The sequence below is a fragment of the Oryza brachyantha genome, chromosome 2 (genome assembly GCF_000231095.2).
Source record: "Oryza brachyantha chromosome 2, ObraRS2, whole genome shotgun sequence".
Taxonomy (NCBI): domain Eukaryota; kingdom Viridiplantae; phylum Streptophyta; class Magnoliopsida; order Poales; family Poaceae; genus Oryza; species Oryza brachyantha.
Window position 1 is genome coordinate 17,971,682 of NC_023164.2, and position 18,154 is coordinate 17,989,835.

At 41.8% G+C, this 18,154-nt stretch overlaps 3 protein-coding genes across 7 annotated transcripts; 2 read left to right on the forward strand and 1 right to left on the reverse strand.

The window, feature by feature from the left end:
- Positions 1 to 3,590: 3,590 nt before the first annotated feature.
- On the forward strand, positions 3,591 to 8,482 carry LOC102708218 (AP2-like ethylene-responsive transcription factor PLT2). Its single transcript, XM_040521330.1, has 9 exons — positions 3,591 to 3,822; positions 3,941 to 4,622; positions 5,399 to 5,481; positions 5,656 to 5,664; positions 5,769 to 5,857; positions 6,250 to 6,323; positions 6,412 to 6,462; positions 6,821 to 6,897; positions 7,364 to 8,482. Exons 1-9 carry the CDS (start codon positions 3,591 to 3,593, stop codon positions 8,170 to 8,172), a joined length of 2,106 nt encoding a protein of 701 aa, XP_040377264.1. The 3' UTR covers positions 8,173 to 8,482.
- Positions 8,483 to 11,341: 2,859 nt separating this feature from the next.
- Positions 11,342 to 13,345, forward strand: LOC102708589 (protein TIC 20-I, chloroplastic-like). 4 transcript variants are annotated; one of them, XM_015833444.2, is made up of 3 exons: positions 11,342 to 11,503; positions 11,706 to 11,939; positions 12,406 to 13,345. In XM_015833444.2, the coding sequence occupies exons 2-3, from the start codon at positions 11,786 to 11,788 to the stop codon at positions 13,035 to 13,037; spliced, it is 786 nt and encodes a 261-aa protein (XP_015688930.1). In that variant the 5' UTR covers positions 11,342 to 11,503; positions 11,706 to 11,785; the 3' UTR covers positions 13,038 to 13,345. The 4 variants fall into 4 exon arrangements, with proteins under 4 accessions (XP_015688930.1, XP_015688931.1, XP_006647511.1 ...); XM_015833445.2 differs by having other exon boundaries at positions 11,736 to 11,939; XM_006647448.3 differs by having other exon boundaries at positions 11,343 to 11,503; positions 12,412 to 13,345.
- A 766-nt stretch (positions 13,346 to 14,111) lies between these two features.
- Positions 14,112 to 17,731, reverse strand: LOC102708869 (UDP-rhamnose/UDP-galactose transporter 6-like). 2 transcript variants are annotated; one of them, XM_006647449.3, is made up of 6 exons: positions 17,556 to 17,731; positions 16,751 to 16,910; positions 16,414 to 16,598; positions 16,131 to 16,331; positions 15,512 to 15,673; positions 14,112 to 14,679 (listed from the first exon to the last, which is right to left on the reverse strand). In XM_006647449.3, the coding sequence occupies exons 2-6, from the start codon at positions 16,878 to 16,880 to the stop codon at positions 14,350 to 14,352; spliced, it is 1,008 nt and encodes a 335-aa protein (XP_006647512.1). In that variant the 5' UTR covers positions 16,881 to 16,910; positions 17,556 to 17,731; the 3' UTR covers positions 14,112 to 14,349. The 2 variants fall into 2 exon arrangements, with proteins under 2 accessions (XP_006647512.1, XP_006647513.1); XM_006647450.3 differs by lacking the exon at positions 17,556 to 17,731 and adding an exon at positions 17,022 to 17,347.
- Positions 17,732 to 18,154: the final 423 nt, after the last annotated feature.

An 18,154-nucleotide genomic window follows, 5' to 3' on the forward strand; every position in this document is an offset into this window, starting at 1 on the left:
AAACTTTACATGTATTTTTAACCCTTATATATTTAAATTCTTTCTATATTACCAATATTTAATCAAATGCCTGGTTTCCAGGCATTTGATCGATTTATTTTTTAATATCTGCAATCAATACATTTAAGTTTGACCATCATTTTGTTTTATATATTTCAATTCTACTTTTGAAAAGCATATGAGCATAATTTTTTCTTTAAAATCTTATTGGAATACTATAGTTATGTTAAACTTTTTTATAGGTTTTATACAAGTAATTGATATTTCGATGAGCGACTTGGTGATGGTATTGATTTTTAAAACATCGCTTTTTTAAAAATGATTGAAGATTCACGTGACACAATCTAATGATTAAGGACATATATACAAAGTGGCAGGGCATGAAAAACCAATACATCTCCAAATGCTTGTCAATTTTGCCATAAATTAGAGCATCTATAGCAGATTGACCAATTGACTATCCAAGTCAATTTTATTTGCCAACACATGAGAGAAATGCCCTCCAACATCCCTGCTATATGAATATCCAAGCCATCTAACTATCCAAACTAGCACCCTGGTCCGGTGGCCAAATTAACATGGCCAACTTTCCCACCGGCGAAATGATGGAGCCTACCTTTTATCCATCTACCACCATTTCTGGTCAACATGCATGTTGTTGTCTTTCCCGTCATTGACATGTTGTCATAGTGCTAGAATAAGATTAGGAGTTAAGCGACGCTAGATTCATAGGTGGTTGCAGTGGAGTTAAGTATTGGTGGCAACATGATAGGGGTGGTGCGTCGAGGTCACCGGAGTATAGGGAACCAGGAGGTGTTGAGGTTGACGGAACTGACAACAACATCTAGATCTCAAGCTTAGTTGAGGTCGCCGGAGTATAGGGAACCAGGAGGAGTTGGGGTTAACGGAACTGACAACAACATCTAGATCTCAAGCTCAAGCTCAATAGTTGCCTCTTGGCTGGCTCTAGCCCATCACCGCAGCCTCTGTCTACAACTTCTCCAATACCACTAACACATCCTTCTCTAGTACTACCGCCATTCTTGGTCGTGTACTTCACACCATCTGGATCTCCATCACCAACTCATACACACCTCCTAGCTCACACCTCTTTCGATGAACCCTTGTATCCTTTCGACCTCCTCAATGAATACAACCTAGGAGGCCGGGATGATAGAGGAAGAAAAGGAGGTGAGAATGACTTACGGTACCTATTGTTATACACGACGAGAGGGTAATTTAATTAGAATCGCTCTAATTTTTTAAAGTGAAAATAGTATTTTACAAATTTTGCAGGTATTTATACCCGCACTCAATTACATATACCATGCATATATTTCCGTGTGTGAATCGAGTTTAAACACTGCAATACTTCAGCATTCCAATTAACTGTACGCAATCCATCTCATTTTCCAAGATCATGTTGACACTGCGCGCCGGATCGGAGCGGAAGCTAAAAAGTGTGCGGAGTGCATGCATGCAGTTGCTAAAACCAGAAGTTGAGATGGAGAGATCAGAGATGTGTCAGCTGCATGCATGAAAAAAAATTTGGGGCAGTCAAGCTCAAGCAGCATGCGGCAGGGTCGTCGGTCGTCATACCAGTCCAATCCAGCGATTCTCCTCGGAAGCAGCATAATTATAGAGCGGTCAGGCCTAGGCGCCTCCCCTTTTCTTAGCCTTGTGCCCTATTAATACGTATATAGCGGTGAGATAATCGTTTATATACATCAACGTTATACACGATATTATTAGTTGTAGAAAAAAATAGTTGGAGTCATTTTTTATCTATTACTTGGACATCTGCTCTAATGCAATTGGGCTTATGAAAAACTTTATACAACAAATATACAACATAAATAATAAAATATATAAATAGACATTAACGGTCTAGACAATTGTAGGTAACCTTGCCCGGTGGGAGTGGTCAGTGACGAAGCTGCGTAGAAGAAGGGGTTCCCAGGAACTCCTCTTTGAAAATAAATTTAACTAAAGTCTATGAATTTTCACCGTATATTTATTTCTCCAATTTAAATTTAGATACCCGTAACACCCCCTCTATGTATTTAGCTCTAGATTCATCCCTCGGGGTGGCGGTGGTGCCCGGCTGCCCGTGGCGGGTTGGAGCTAGAGAGAGAGTGAGAGAGAGGGAGGGAGACGATGCGCACGCGCGCGCGTCCGGCGGCACGACATGTCAGAGAAGAGAGAGGTGGATTTTCTGCACAGGTGTGCGTGCGCGGCGGTGTTTGACCGGCCGAGCTAGCCATCGTCGTCGTCTCTCTCTCTCTCCTCTCCTTGTTTCTTTTTTCTTTTACTCCGGCGGGAATCTTTCGCTGGATTCGTCGCCGTTGGACGGGACGAACCGTCCGCGCGCACTAGGAGGCCCGGGGACGTCGACGAGGCGAGGGGTCATCCCTCCTCCACTGCCAGAGCGCGAATCCATGCGCGCGCGCGTGCACGTACGTACGTCGTATAGTATGCATGCTGGATGCTGCTACTACTACTACATGAGACATACGATACGATCTTGCGCGCTATCGGATCCAAGCTCTGATTGAGTAAGGCCTAAGCAAGATTGATTAAGATCCAAGGATATGTCTCTGATCGATCTCGATCGTTTTCGCTAAGCTAGTTTATTCGGCTAGCTAGGAGCTGCTCGATCGATCGGTATGAACGACTGAATTTACTTTATTTAATTAGATTTTTTTCAATATAATTCATGCGTTCCAAGATCATTTAACTTTCAGTGTAGAATATAGTCATTTATCAACAGTACTTTTGATGATGTGATAATGTGTTAAATAAATAGAGAGAGATAAAATGAGTCTTACGCAGATAAAATTACGTTTCCAATGTAACTTATCTATTATCAGGAAACAACGAAATTTGTGTATGATCGATGAAACGACCTTTTGCATACACGTCACTCTTAAAATATAAAAAAATGAGACCTTTGTTTATATTAGCTTATCGTAATTACGCGGAACAAATTCATGGTAGTTTTTGCACTAGTAGCTAACTAGCTAGTCAATTTGTGGTGTGTGCATGCGCTTTTGCACTGATATGTCAGACGAAAACTGCAAGTTATCCTCATAAGAAACATTTGCCTAATCTGACCGTATATATGTTCATCAGTCACAGGGAAAATATGCCCCTTAATTTGACCTCACCACTCATTTTCCACGTCAGAAAACCTTATGTTTCTTGTGCTTTACAACCATAACAAGACCTAATACAACACAGTTTCTGTCCCTTCAACTTCATTCCAGAAGAACAAAAAATTAACAGAACTGATAGCTGTCTAGTACTACGACTAGTCTTCTGCTGCTCTGTTCTTATAAATACAGGCCTCCTAGAACATTTCCCCTCCTCTCAGGTGGTCAGGATATTTTTTTCTTTCTACCCTATCTCCTGCCTGCCCTCTTCACATTGACCCAAAATGTAGTGCTTCCCCTGGAAAGCTATACCTTGCCCCTATCAGCTTCCAACTTACATCCCTCCTCCTCTCATCCTCATCACCAATGTTTCCATCACTGCTCTGATCGATCAGGAAGAAACCAACCCTCACTGTTCTATCAGCTTCTGCCCCTGAGATGGCTTCTGCAAACAACTGGCTCGGCTTCTCGCTCTCCGGCCAAGAAACTTCTCAGCCTCATCAGGATAGCTCCCCTTCGGCCGCCATCGACATCTCCGGCGCCAGCGACTTCTACGGCTTGCCGACGCAGCCGGCGGCCGACACGCACCTCGGCGTGCAAGGGCATCATCATCACAACGCCTCGTATGGCATAATGGAGGCCTTCAATAGGGGAGCTCAAGAGACGCAAGGTGAGAAAGGAGAGGAAGACGCATGCATGCGCGTCCTCGTTTTCTAGTGCTACTGCATGGTGCACTTGTTCTCTTCTCTCATGGTTTCTTGATATTTGATGTGAATTTGTGAACGCAGATTGGAACATGAGAGGGTTGGACTACAACGGCGGCGCATCTGAGCTCTCGATGCTCGTCGGCTCCAGCGGCGGGAAGAGGGCGGTGGAGGAGAGCGAGCCGAAGCTGGAGGATTTCCTCGGCGGCAACTCGTTCGTCTCCGAGCAAGATCAGGCCGGGGGCTTCCTGTTCTCCGGTGTCCCGATGGCCAGCAGCACCAACAGCAACAGCGGGAGCAACACCATGGAGCTCTCCATGATCAAGACCTGGCTCCGGAACAACGGGCAGGTGCCCGCCGGCCAGCACCCGCCGGCGCCGGCGGCCGCGGCGCAGCAGCAGCAGCAGGCGCAGGCGGCGGCACACGAGGCGGCGGAGATGAGCACCGACGCGAGCGCGAGCAGCTTCGGCTGCTCCTCCGACGCGATGGGGAGGAACGGGAACGGCACGGTTTCGGCGGCGGCGGCGGGCGGCAGCTCGCACTCGCAGAACCTTGCGCTCTCGATGAGCACGGGCTCGCACCTCCCTATTGTTGTCGCCGGCGGCACCGGGAGCGCCAGCGGGGGAGCCGCCGAGAGCACCTCGTCGGAGAACAAGCGGGCCAGCGGCGCGATGGATTCACCGGGCGGTGGCGCGATAGAGGCCGTGCCGAGGAAGTCCATCGACACGTTCGGGCAAAGGACCTCGATATACCGAGGTGTAACAAGGTTAGAAGTTTAGAACACACACATTGGTTTCTATGTCTACTGCTGATGGATTGTTCGTTCGTTTCAAATTGGTCTAGCGCTCTAGCGTTAGTTAGAAATAAAATGATCTCCTTTTTGAGTTGAGGAGCGAACAGCAATATATCGATCAATCTGTCGAGACTCGAGAACATAAATTAACTATGATCAGATCTACACTAGCTAGATAGCCGCGATCGAATGCAAATGAATAATGATGCAATCGTTCGAGACAGTGGCTACAAATGCTACTTTTGAGTTAGTATGTAGCTTATGTGTTGCTTGGAAAGGTAATTGGGTATATACTAGCTAGAGAAAGTTCCATGGATCTAAGAAAAAAGTTGGAGATGATGGAATTAGATGTCGATGATCTATGGAATTAGTATAGACTTAATTAGACCATAGTACTTCGTTGACAAGAAAGGTACGTATACGAGTGGGAATTCTATATTTTGTTGACAAGAAATAGGAGACACAAGAATTAGTACTTGCTCATAGATATGCTATTACTAATTCTGGTATAGCACATATCCTAATCGATTGAAAAGATTAAAAAACATGCTAATACTTTTGCTTATTTCTCTCTCAGTAATATAGTATGCACACATGCTAATTACCTAGAACATGCGGGGTTAGCAACCACTGTTTATATTTTCAAATTTTCGGATGTGGTTTTAAATCTTAATTAGTAGCATGAATATGAACTCTTAATTATGATGTGCTTCAGTATATTTACCTGCTCTTGAAATTGTTGATTGCAGACATAGATGGACAGGGCGTTACGAGGCACATCTCTGGGACAATAGCTGCAGGAGAGAAGGGCAGAGCCGCAAGGGTAGACAAGGTAATGCAAAAAATGGTCACATGTCGTCAGTTTTATCCCTCCAGCATATATAACATTATGTATGCATATATTTGTGCGCACTTTACAGTACTGATTAAGCATTCTTGCAATTCTCCTCTGTTTCCATCGCCTAATGACTCCGGAAATGACTCCGTTATCCTCCGCAATGTGCAGTTTATCTTGGTATGCATGCATGAACCTAGAAGCTACCGCAGTTTTTTATTTTTCAATTTATTTAACTGTATTACTGGTTGCACAATCATTATATCTGTATCATGAATACTCAGGTGGCTATGACAAGGAGGATAAGGCAGCAAGAGCTTATGATTTGGCAGCTCTAAAGTATTGGGGCACAACAACAACAACAAATTTCCCAGTAAGAAACATACTCGCTCTGGTCAAAGATATGTACTGTTTAGGACAATATTTGATCAAAATTTTAAATTTTTGACAAGCAATTATATGTTATAATAAATTTATAATATCTAATAAGTTTATGATATTATGATACTTTTCAAGGATAGTCTACATGTATCATTTGTCCTTTATTTAAACTAAGAAATTATTGATGATCAGAATATTAGAAGTTTGAATAAATCTTATCCTAAGTGGCAATTATTTTTGATCGGAGTGAATATAAGTTTGTCATCCTAGCTAGTTTTCTTGTTAATAGATCATAGTTTTGTATACACCCCTTACAATATAATATATAAAATCATTTGTGCACTTGTTGATCTCATTTTCATTTTTTGTAAAATTTTGCTGCAGATAAGTAACTATGAAAAAGAGCTAGATGAAATGAAACATATGACCAGGCAGGAGTATATTGCATACCTAAGGAGGTATTAACTGATGTTCACCACATGTAATTATCACTATTAGAATACAACACTAGCATATACTAATATGATCCTTTAATTAAATATGCAGGAATAGCAGTGGATTTTCTCGTGGTGCATCGAAATATCGTGGTGTAACCAGGTACTAATTATGTTTTCTTCCTACTAATTCATATGCTTAAAAGCACACAATACGTACTGATGTGTTTGTCCTTACCTTTTGTATTAATTATTAACTACTACCTTAGTTTTACAATATAGAACTTTCTAATATTGACTAGATTTATATGAATACATATATATAATATACAAATAATATACGTACGTTCATCGATACATAACATAGTCATAGCCAAGAAATTTACAATATGAAACAGAAGGATGGAAGGAGTACTAATCGCTAACGGAGTGAAATTATATGTACAAGGCTCATGTTAGCCACATAACCTTAATTTTTATAGTGCTATTTTAGTGTTCTAATGTTGTACTATTTTGATCAGGCACCATCAGCATGGGAGATGGCAAGCAAGGATAGGGAGGGTTGCAGGGAACAAGGACCTCTACTTAGGCACCTTCAGTAAGCTGCTACACTGATCCTAGACCTGTCTCATCTAAGCTAAATTGTTCGCCTAATGAGGATCCTTAAAACTAATTAATGACTAGTCATAGTGTTATACCCCCAAGATCTAAGTCATCGACCCGTACTAATTTACTCATTTTTTCTTGAAATCTTCGTACGTCTCGTAGAACTGAAGATTAGATATTCTATATGTTGCCCTATGGCGCATAAAATAGTACTCCAGTTAGTGCATTAACTATGTCCCAAATGTACCTTTCCAAGTTTTTGTCTCAAAGTTGTCTGAGAAAACCGGGGCATGGAGTCAAGGGCCAAGTAGAAAACCCTAGCAATTTGAAATCACACAGCTCTAGCTATAGCTAGCTTGCACCATCCCATGCATGCATGCAATATATGCAACATGTTGCACACATGCGTTGGGAAGCAACCCTAATCATGCACCTCATCATCGTACGTACGTACGTAGGCACCGAGGAGGAGGCGGCGGAGGCCTACGACATCGCCGCGATCAAGTTCCGGGGGCTCAACGCCGTCACCAACTTCGACATGAGCCGCTACGACGTTAAGAGCATCCTCGAGAGCAGCACGCTGCCGGTCGGCGGCGCGGCCAGGCGCCTCAAGGAAGCGGCGGACCACGCGGAGGCCGGGGCCACCATCTGGCGCGCCGACATGGACGGCGGCGTCATCTCTGGCCTGGCCGACGTCGGGATGGGTGCCTACGCCTCGTACCACCACGGCTGGCCGACCATCGCGTTCCAGCAGCCGTCGCCGCTCGCCGTGCACTACCCGTACGGCCAGGCGCCGTCGCGCGGGTGGTGCAAGCCCGAGCAGGACGCCGCCGTCGCGACCGCCGCGCACAGCCTGCAGGACCTCCAGCAGCTGCACCTCGGGAGCGCCGCCGCCGCCCACAACTTCTTCCAGGCGTCGTCGAGCTCGACGGTCTACAACGGCGGGAGCGGCGGAGCCGCCAGCGGGTACCACCAGGGCGCCCTCGGCGGCAACGCCTTCTTGATGCCCGCGGGCACCGTTGTGGCCGACCAGGGGCACAGCAGCACGGCCACCAACCAAGGAAGCACCTGCAGCTACGGGAACGAGGAGCAGGGGAAGCTCATCGGGTACGACGCCATGGCGATGGCGAGCGCCGGCGGCGGTGACCCGTACGCCGCGGCGAGGAGCGGGTACCAGCTCTCGCAGGGCTCGGCGTCGACGGTGAGCATCGCGAGGGCGAACGGCTACTCGGCCAACTGGAGCTCGCCTTTCAATGGCATGGGATGATCGATCAGCTAGTCGCTAGTGATAGGGGGATCGATTAATTAGCTAGCTAGACAAGTCAAGTTTAGGTTTAGACGAATCGTCTTGACGGACAAACCGCTGTGTTTCAGCTCGTTCAGGTTCAGATTTTGCTTGACTGGGTGTACCGTACCGTACGTGTACGTGTGAAACACACGCGAGGTGCTGCCTTCTGGAAGCTGGTAATGGCAGGTAAGGGTATAAGTAAAGTTTGTGTTGTAAGTTAATTATCCTTGCTTGCTGTTAGTTTTGGGTAGTTTCAGAAGGATCATGCCAATCCTCAGAGAACACACACTAATTACTGCAATGAGAATAACTTCAACATCATTAATTTCTGTGGTTACACAAGTAATTTAATTTTCTGGTACTATATATATGTTTCCAGTCAACCATCATTCAGACACGCGCATATTGTCTCCGAAATAAATCATAACATGCATATGACGATGTATAGTCTCCACTTCATCCGTTCTAAAATATAGTAGGCTAGCTGCTATATTTTTAAAACAGATGGTATAATTATTTAGTTAACTCATGAAATCGGATAGAGTATTGTTATGTCTGAGGGGCTATCTGTTCTATTTGACCTTTTAATAGTTCAACACGTGACAAATACATAGCTTTGAAAAACATGAGTCCTCGTAGAGGACCATGTATATATAGGTGGTCCACGTTAAAGCGCTGGACTCAATCTATGGAAAGATATGTTTTCTCTCCATTGTTTTTGAACTAATAATAAAGAGGTTGTTGAGAAAATACAATACTTACTAGGTACAATCACAAAAAGAGTAAACAAATAATTTGGTTACTTTATTATAATTTGTTATATACACTAATTTTACGCAACTCATCTCATGAAAAACTATGATTGACTTTTTTCCAGCCAAGAACTTGGAGGCCTATAGCTCTTTATAGAATGTTATGCACTTGTTGGTATTGCCTTTGATTTGGAAGGGTTTGGATCATCCAGATGATTACTCACTAACCATACATTGTTAGCCTAGCTAGTGTCATCCTCAACCTTAAATCCTACAATAAGTATGCCTCTTGGCTATCTCTGTCTAGAAAGCACAAGTTCTTGCTACACGTACATTTGCCTTTTAGTTTCCTTACCTACTACTCCCTCAAGTTCCAAAATTCCAGTCGTTTTAGGCAAGATTAAGGTCAAAGTTTTTAAAAACTTTGAGTATTAATAACTTCTAAGATATTTAGTTTAAAGATTATAGGGTAACATGTATAGATGAGTTTTAAAAGGAACTTTAATAAAAACAGTCATTTATTTATTCATTGAATATATTAATAGAAAATCATATTTAAAGATGAGTTTTTGAGATCTCATGGTTATCTAAATAATAGGAAGTATTAAGCTGGAGGCCATATATATGAGCTTCTTCTCCAGCCATACCATTCCCAAGATCTGTCTCTTCTCAACAGAAATTGATTATTCAACACCCAATGACGGTGAACTACAAAATATCTTGCAAAATATAGTCTAACGATACATCCTTAGCTTGCAGGATGAAACAACCATGCATCAAGTCAGATATATGATTTGGCATGCCCTCGTGAAAAAGCCAATCATCTCAAGTTCTAGCATTGTATCATAGCATGTAAACAATGCAAGAGTTATAATTGTTTGGCCGTGTATCACTTCAAATAAATATAATAGATTTATGATTAGACACACATTAACTAATTAAGTAGTACATATGGATGATGAAAGGCTATCAGAGCGGCACTAGAGACCATAAGGTATTAGGAAGGAGTCATGGATGACAAGTGTTTGGACCATGAAGTGGTTATGCGATTACCATTGAATATTATAGCATGATTCATGCAAGGGATATACTCTATCGAGGAAAATCAATTTGTTTCCAATAAATGTATACTACTAATTAGTTGGAGTATCAATAGCAAAACTATGTATCGGATGCATGTAGTCTATAGTAGAAAGATATGCATGCTTTCCATTTGCTAATGCATGCACAAGATGAAATAAACAATAGCCTATAATATTTCTCTAACAGGCTAGTGTGATAGTAAACATGGCCTAGAACTTGTTTGGTGGTAAGTTGAGTAATGTGCTTGTGAAAAACATGTACCAGCTAGTAGAGAAAAACTTATAATTATTTTTTCGAGCTAGTAATGACATATGTTATTTTAAACATGAGACTAAGTAAATACATAGAAACATATAAAGAATGCACTTTGTAGGTAGCGAGAAATAAAAAATATAATGGGTTCTAATCAATGGTGACAATTGCCCATAATACACCTCTTCACAAAATGTTACGGATAAGAAGAAAGACAGCCATGCATTAGCTTATTAGTGGCTATTTTTTGGTGCCCCAAGTTCAAGCCTCGAAACTATGGTGTAGATCCAAACATACATGTGTATGGTTTTAGCAAGCATCATGGAAGGGAACTCTATGCTAGAGCTGTTACCAAACATATGGTTTAAATTCAATTTTGTACTTCGTTCTACCATAGTCAAAAGAACGTGGGAATTATCAACTTGGCTCATAAGTTATTGAGAGCTAATGACTTGCCTACCTTAGAATTAAGCTCGAGCTAATCTCCAACATAGTCGTCTTGTGAAAATCAAGGTTATGTGGTAAACTTTGACTAAGCACTGAGTTTAAAGTGATGGAATAAAAAAATATGAGTCTATGATGTATTTCATAACAATGTAAGATATACCAAAATTTAGTGACACACTGTTACAACAATCAATATTCAATAATTCGGTAAGCTTGATGGTATTAAATAGAATTTAAAAGATAAAAAGGGATTGGTCAGGTTGAACTTGATGTCTAATAGATGATGGTGCTGGCTGGATAGTATTGCACATATCTATGTTTTGTAGCTATACAGATAACATATAATATGATAATAACACTAGGTAGAAAGATGATAGAGATTAAGACACATCGAGAAAGTGAACAAACCTTTAAATCTTATAAATTAATTGAGAAGACATATGAAGCTGTTTAAACATAGACTCGACCAATATATACCTACTGACACCCTAATTTAAGTAATCGGTGCGACCACCCAGTTACTCAGACACCATGGACGAAATCTCCAGATTGGTTATTAAGGGGTCTAATCATGAAATAATCTTTCGGGAAGGGCCCATGTGAAAACTTACCCCTATAGTCCCGTTCATCTATCCTCTTCTTCCTGTCTTTCCCCACGCGCAACGGCGGCGGCGACGACCTCACCTCCCCACGCGCGACGGTTGCGGCGACCGGGTTTCTCATCTGTCCATCGACCCTCTCCTCCCACTGAAGCGCCACCTCGACTGGGCTCCAAGGTATTATCCTCACCTCCTCCTCCTCGACCTCGTCTTCTTTCTCCCCACAACTGAGCTGGCGCAGGGTGGAGATCCATCCGGACGTGGGTTGATTTGTTTCGCTGGTGGCGATGTTGAATTATCTTGGATTATTCGGAGGAAATTGTTGTAGACTGTTCCCAATTTGCTAATCTTTTTTCCTTCTGTCAAATTTATTCATCAGTTCGCTGAGGACTTCTCTGCTGCGCTGTAGAGTACCACCGGCCTACCAGGGGTTTATCTCCGAGGTTTCAGCTGAACCCAATGGCGCAAGTTACTGCGACCGCGAATGCTCAGCTGCTTGGTTTTCCTGCCGCAAGCCGCTATGGTGGTCCTGTGAGGCCGCGTGCAGGGCCGGCGTTTCTGAATCTGCGTGCTCCTGCACTTCGCCATGACAGAAAAACGCAACCTCTGAGAGGTACTGATTTTCTTGCATACGGATAATTTTGCTTTGCACTGGACGAGACTAGGCCATCCACACTTACAGCCATACATACATGAACACGACAGGGTTCTTAGCTTTTACCGTACAAACCTGAAATACCAGTATAATTTAGCCTCTGCTGGTGTGCGGAAGTCGGTAAAGAAAATCTTAAAGTTTTTTCTGCATACATGGGTGGAATCCTTTATGATGATCTTTCAGACGAATGATTTGTGATTGTCCTGAAGTTTATAGTTTTTCGTAGTTATAGCGAATGCACACTTGATGTTGTAGGGCTGCTACTACTATAATAAAATGGTGCATCATTTGTGATGAAGTTACAATTTATATTTTGTAATTCACTGTATCATAGTTGATTGACATCATCTGGGAGGCATTGGATTGTTTTTTTTTCATGTCAAGATGGTGTATGAGTTCAGATTTCTAACGGGTTATTTCTTAGTTTCAGTAGGTGCTGCTTTGTTCCCTCCATCATTCACAAAGTATGATCCTATCAAAGGCATTAAACCATTGCTGTCAGTCAAGAAGTTACGTCCTGGAACTCAAGTTGGCTGTCAAGCATCTTTATCATCATTCAGCTATCCTGAGTTAGAATCCAAACCAAGATGGTGGTGGAGAACCCTAGCGTGTGTTCCCTATCTTCTCCCACTGCACAACATGTGGTCCTTTGCAGATGCTGTGTATCAGCTTCATCCATACTTGCAGCAATTTTCATTGTTCTATGCATTCATTGACACAATGGCATTAGTCCCAGGATGGCTCTTTCTGATGATCTTCATGACTATCTACTTCTTTGTGGTTAGAGGGAAATGGTCACCACACTTCCTGCGGTTTCACATCATATTGGCTATTCTCCTTGATACTGGTTCTCAAGCTTTGGCGACAATGTGCAACTGGAATCCAAGCATTGTTTTTCAGGGTAAACCAATGGTGTTTTTCTGGATGACAATTGCCTTCATTCAGATATCCACAGTTCTTGAGTGCATGAGGTGTGCGCTGGCAGGCATGTATCCCAACGTTCCTTTTGTGTCTCACACTGCGTTCATCCATTCTGATCTGAATTTGTTCAGGTAGTTGGTTAGTGCAATGTGCATCTTTTGAATATAAGTATTAAGGGATTTTTTGTATGAGATATTTGAAAACAGACGAGGCAACAATATGTTTGGAACCTGCATTCTGGGATACACAAGGTGGGGATGTGGGATGAAATCAGGGGCAATGCTTTCTCTGCAGTGTTGGCTCTTGGCAGCTCAAGTAACTGCATTCTTGTAATATTCGTAGCCAGAGAGTTACTTGGCATATGATTTTGGTCGTGTTTTCAAACATAAGTTGTTTGAAGGATTAATAGATGTTTGATTTTTTAATAGGATGACCATTTGAAAGCTTCCGTGAGTTCAATTTCATATCCCTGAATTTTCCATTTTCTTGTAGTCGCCCTTTCAATAATGTGATGTTGAGTTGTTGACATTTTTTTTGCCAATAACGTGGAAAGGTTTGATGCTTTGATGCCTGCTATCACTTACTCCATCCGTTTCATAATATAAGATGTTTGACTTTTTTAGTTGTAATCTTTTAATCTTTCGTCTTATTCAAAAATTTAGTGCAAATATAAAAAATGACAAGTCATGCTTAAAGTTCTTTTGATAATAAAATCAAAAGTAAGTCATAAGCAAAATAAATAATTTTTTAATAATTTTTTAAATAAGACAAATGGATAAACGTTAGAAAAAAAGTCAAACATCAACGGAGAGAGTAGATGGTACATGCTGGTCAACGATGCAAAGGAAGGGTCATCTTTTTGCTTTTTCAATGTCAACGAAAAAGACATGACATTTACAAATGAAAAATAATTTATTAATATAATTTATATATATGTGTTTTTATTGATTTAAGCTACCATGGCTAAAAAATAAACTATAATAAAAATCTCAAAATCAACTTTAAATTTAAAATTGAAAATTCAAATTTTGGCTTTTGGGCTATAAGTAGAAGAAAAAAAACAAAAAGACGGGGGTGTAAAATTTTGTAACACATGTTGCATTCGCACAGCCACTCGTCACATACCATACCATAACATCACACTGACAGCCTAAGCTGGATTGCCAATGTCAAAGTGATGACCAAGCTATCATATACGCAGTAACCATATGGGCCAGTATAACTGAAATTATCTTACCATCGTATATGCAATTACTGAATGGAATATTACAACTTAAGTTTATCTTCCCACTTAATTCCTTTCATATTCTGTTTTCTGCTATGGACTTCAGCTCTACAGAAACATCTTAGAACTTACAAAAATTAATAAATAAATCAGATCATGGCCTCTAAATTCTCGATAAGTAATGGACTCACAAAAAATGTCGAACAACTTTGTGGTTCTCATTCAGACCTTCTGATCAAGCTCTGATGGTGATGACAATATACCGTGTTTCTGAGTTTTCTCGCTGGGCACCGAGTAAACCTGCCGCTCTTTGCCCCCTGGTTTTGACGACGCATTCCCGTACCAAATCATGCCAATTACAGCAAGGATCATACCTAGGACTACGTGAAAATTCAGGCCCTCTTTTCCAAAGAAAAGAAAACCCAAGGTCAACACAAGAATCGTCTTCATGTGGCCTAGAACTTGAAATGAGACGGCTGTGAATCTTCCAATGCATATGAACTGGCTTAGATTGGTTCCAACAGCAATTGTACATGACAATACGATGAAGAACTGAAAATTAAGTGGGTGGACAAGAAAACGTTAGTGTCAGTTTGCTCATGCAATATTATGTAGAGGAGCAGCTATGGTAAAATTTTATTCTTACATAGTAAGAGAAAGTGTAGACAACTAGAAATCTATTTGATCTCCATGAAGTATCCATAAGCAATATGATATTTTGCAGCACAGGTATTCATACACTTGTGTACTATTTGAAGCAGGCTCCATACTTTTCAGAACACGCTTTTAAGTTTCCACAAGAATTTGCAGGGGAGCTTGCTTAGTATTTGGGTGGTTGATCCCATGTTAGTGAGAGGAAATGAGCTTGCACAAAGGTGATTGAAAAGAATCCCTGCTAGTGCTCTAATAACTAATACTAATTGGACACCGCAAGGTCCAAAAAGAGGACAATTTTATTATCATTGGGAAGGCACAACGAGGTATCATATTTTATAGTATAAAACTCCAGTATCTTTACGTACTACCTAGGGGTACCAAAAGTTTACACTAAAAGTTTGGTACCTTCATGTATGTTCTCAAATACTGTAAAATTTCTCTCAAAAAGATACCTTTAAATCCGCTGTAACCTTATATCAAAACACTGCTTAAAATTTTTCTTTGGAGCATAAATTAAAGTTCTTAGACAAAACCAAGGAGATAAATGTGGTGGCTACAGGATATAATAATCACTTGATGATAATCAGTATCTAACTCAGAACAAATTCATCTAAAGCTCTGTACAGTTTACAATGCCGAAATAGCTGGATAGGGTCAAATGGGTTTGTAAGGCAACAAGTTCATAAGATAATAAGCAGAGAATTGATTCAAAATAAGCATCCCATACCGTAACTATTGTTGTGTAATTGAAAGTATCAACTCTTCTATTGGTCAGCCATAAATCCACAAAAGGCCCCAGTATTAACAAGGATGCTGCCTGAGCTGGAGCAGTATGACCCAACAGGTTAAATGAGCCAAGCGAGTACTTCCTTTGAAGGAGATGAACATACTTCAGCATGAAAAAAAAAAGAATAAAATAAGTGCTAATCATTCGAAACATCCTCCTGAACAGCAGCGAGGGGCAAAATTTCTGATAGCAGACAAATGAGCAAGACTAACATTTGAAAAGCTTATGGCTACAAGGTACTACTAAACATTTCCTTCGAACATGGTTAATAAAAACAGCAGTTAGAAGCAAGCAAAACGAAATTCAATGTTCACCAATCCTTCAAGAAACATAGACAGAAATCCAGATTACAGAAAGAGAAAAACCAGAAACTGAATTCACATGAACAATTTACAAAATAGGTAAATCTAAGAGTACTACGATGTTGTCAATTGAATATTGCTTATTTAGAAGGTAAGGCATTTAAAGAGGAGTCAATACAGCACGGTTATCATCAGGGCATGTATTACGTTGAAATGTGCACAATGAAGGCACAGATTCTAGTAACAACAATACTCACATGCTGTTGTAGTGCTGTGCTCCAAACTGCAATTATGGCAGCCAGCAGCCCTTTTGAATTCACACTAACATCAGTCACAGTACAGACAGCAACTCCTACTAAAACAAGCACTATACTGAGTTTTGTATTTCTCGAGTAACGGACTTTGTCAAATATGATTTCCAGAAGGCACAAGACTGGAATAATACACAGCTTGGCAATCTGAAAAGGCACAAGATGCAAATTAGTATATGCATTTCCATTCTAACATTGAATATAGAAGAACTTAAATTACTCCATTCACCTGATAGAATCCAACAGAGTTCCACATCAAACTAACATTCATCCCAACAATCGATAAGTTTGCAAAGAAGACGAATTTTACTAGTTCTGAGAACGGTAAATAGGATGGCTGAATATGCCCCAACCATTTCATTACTAATGTCATCAAGGTCGTGGTTGCAAAATGCAGGCCAGTCAATGTTGTAGCTGTACAAACACGCAATGGAACACATGTTAGGAAAAAAAGACAGATTGGTTTGTTGCAAGACAATAGTTTGGTTTAGCCCAACTACCATAATACATGCGGATAAGGCGTTCTTGACAATTCAATCACGAGCGAGGATTATATCATGTCTTACCAAAACTAAAACCATGGGTGGCCATTAAGGCCTTGTTGACCATGATTATGCCAACAGATGTCACAACATTGAACATCCATGCTCCAGCATCTAGTACTGCTTTTCTCTCTGCTTTGCTTGCTGGTGCCATACTTTCTTGTCATACAGTGTATAACCCGACCTGAGGTATCAGAAACTACTAGTTCAAAACAAATTGCAGTCATGGAACTAGTTTAGATGTACAGAAAAAAAAAAAGAAGTGATGCATCAGCACAAATCAGCATATAACTACCCAAAATAAACCAAAGCTCCCCATCTGTTCTGGCAAGGTAATTCTAAAAGCACAAAGACACTTGATTAACGTAAGCACTCTCCAAAAAAAAAATAAACAACCCAACTACCCAAGCATCAGAAAACATGCGCACAAGTTGAACACATGGGCACATGGCTCCAGTGTAAATGACCAAACCAGCATCGACAATTCACGCAACACCTCATGCTCTTCCATCAGATCTAGTTTTGCATAAACAATATATAAGGCAGTGGTAACAACTGAAGACGAGTAGTAGCAGCAGTCCACTCGACGGGACATCCCAACAAACTCACTCGCCCTTCTCTCCTGCACACTCACTCACTCACTCACTCCCAGTCAAAAGAACCGAGAGGAACAGCCCAGGCGGAGAACACCGCCCCCGAAATTCGACGGCGGGGGTGCGAGGGGGGGATGATCCCCTCCGCGGAGACGACGAAGCACGCGTGGATGAAACGGAAGGGATCCCCATCGGTGGAGGGAGGGAGGAGGGGGGGAGAGCGAGGATTCCGATACCTCTTTCAGGCGCGGGCCGCGGTGGGGTGCGCGATGGAATGGACGGGGGCCCTCCTCCTCCTCCTCCTCCTCCTCCCCCACTCCTCACGCGCCATCACGCGGACGCGGAGTCCGCCCACGCTAGTGGCGGGCGGCGAGGCGAGGGCGAGAGGAGAGGAGTCGGGTCGCGTCGCATCTCTCCCGTCCGCGTGGGCGCAAGTGTGCACGCACCGAGCGCGCGCTGTACTAGTGGGCCCGCCCATTCGGCTCGACCTGGGCTTCGAGGGAAAACTGGTTTGGGCCACGGTGAACTAGGCCACTAGCCACCATCTCCTTGCAAGGAAAAGCACTGAACCGAAAATATTTTGATCGAGAACGAGAAATTCGGTTAATTTGGTTAGTATAGTCGATAATTCACTAAGTTTAATTGAGTATAATTAAACTCTCATTGTAGGTTAATTTGGCTGTAACGTTTGCTGTAGGTAGGCCGTTTCTTTGTTTGCTTGTTTGGTTGCTTATTTGTTTCTTTATTTGTTTGTTTGTTTCCGCCCGTTCGTTTGTTCGCCGTGCGTTTGTAATTCTTGGCTTGTAAAACCTTTCCCGTTTTCAATGGTATTTAG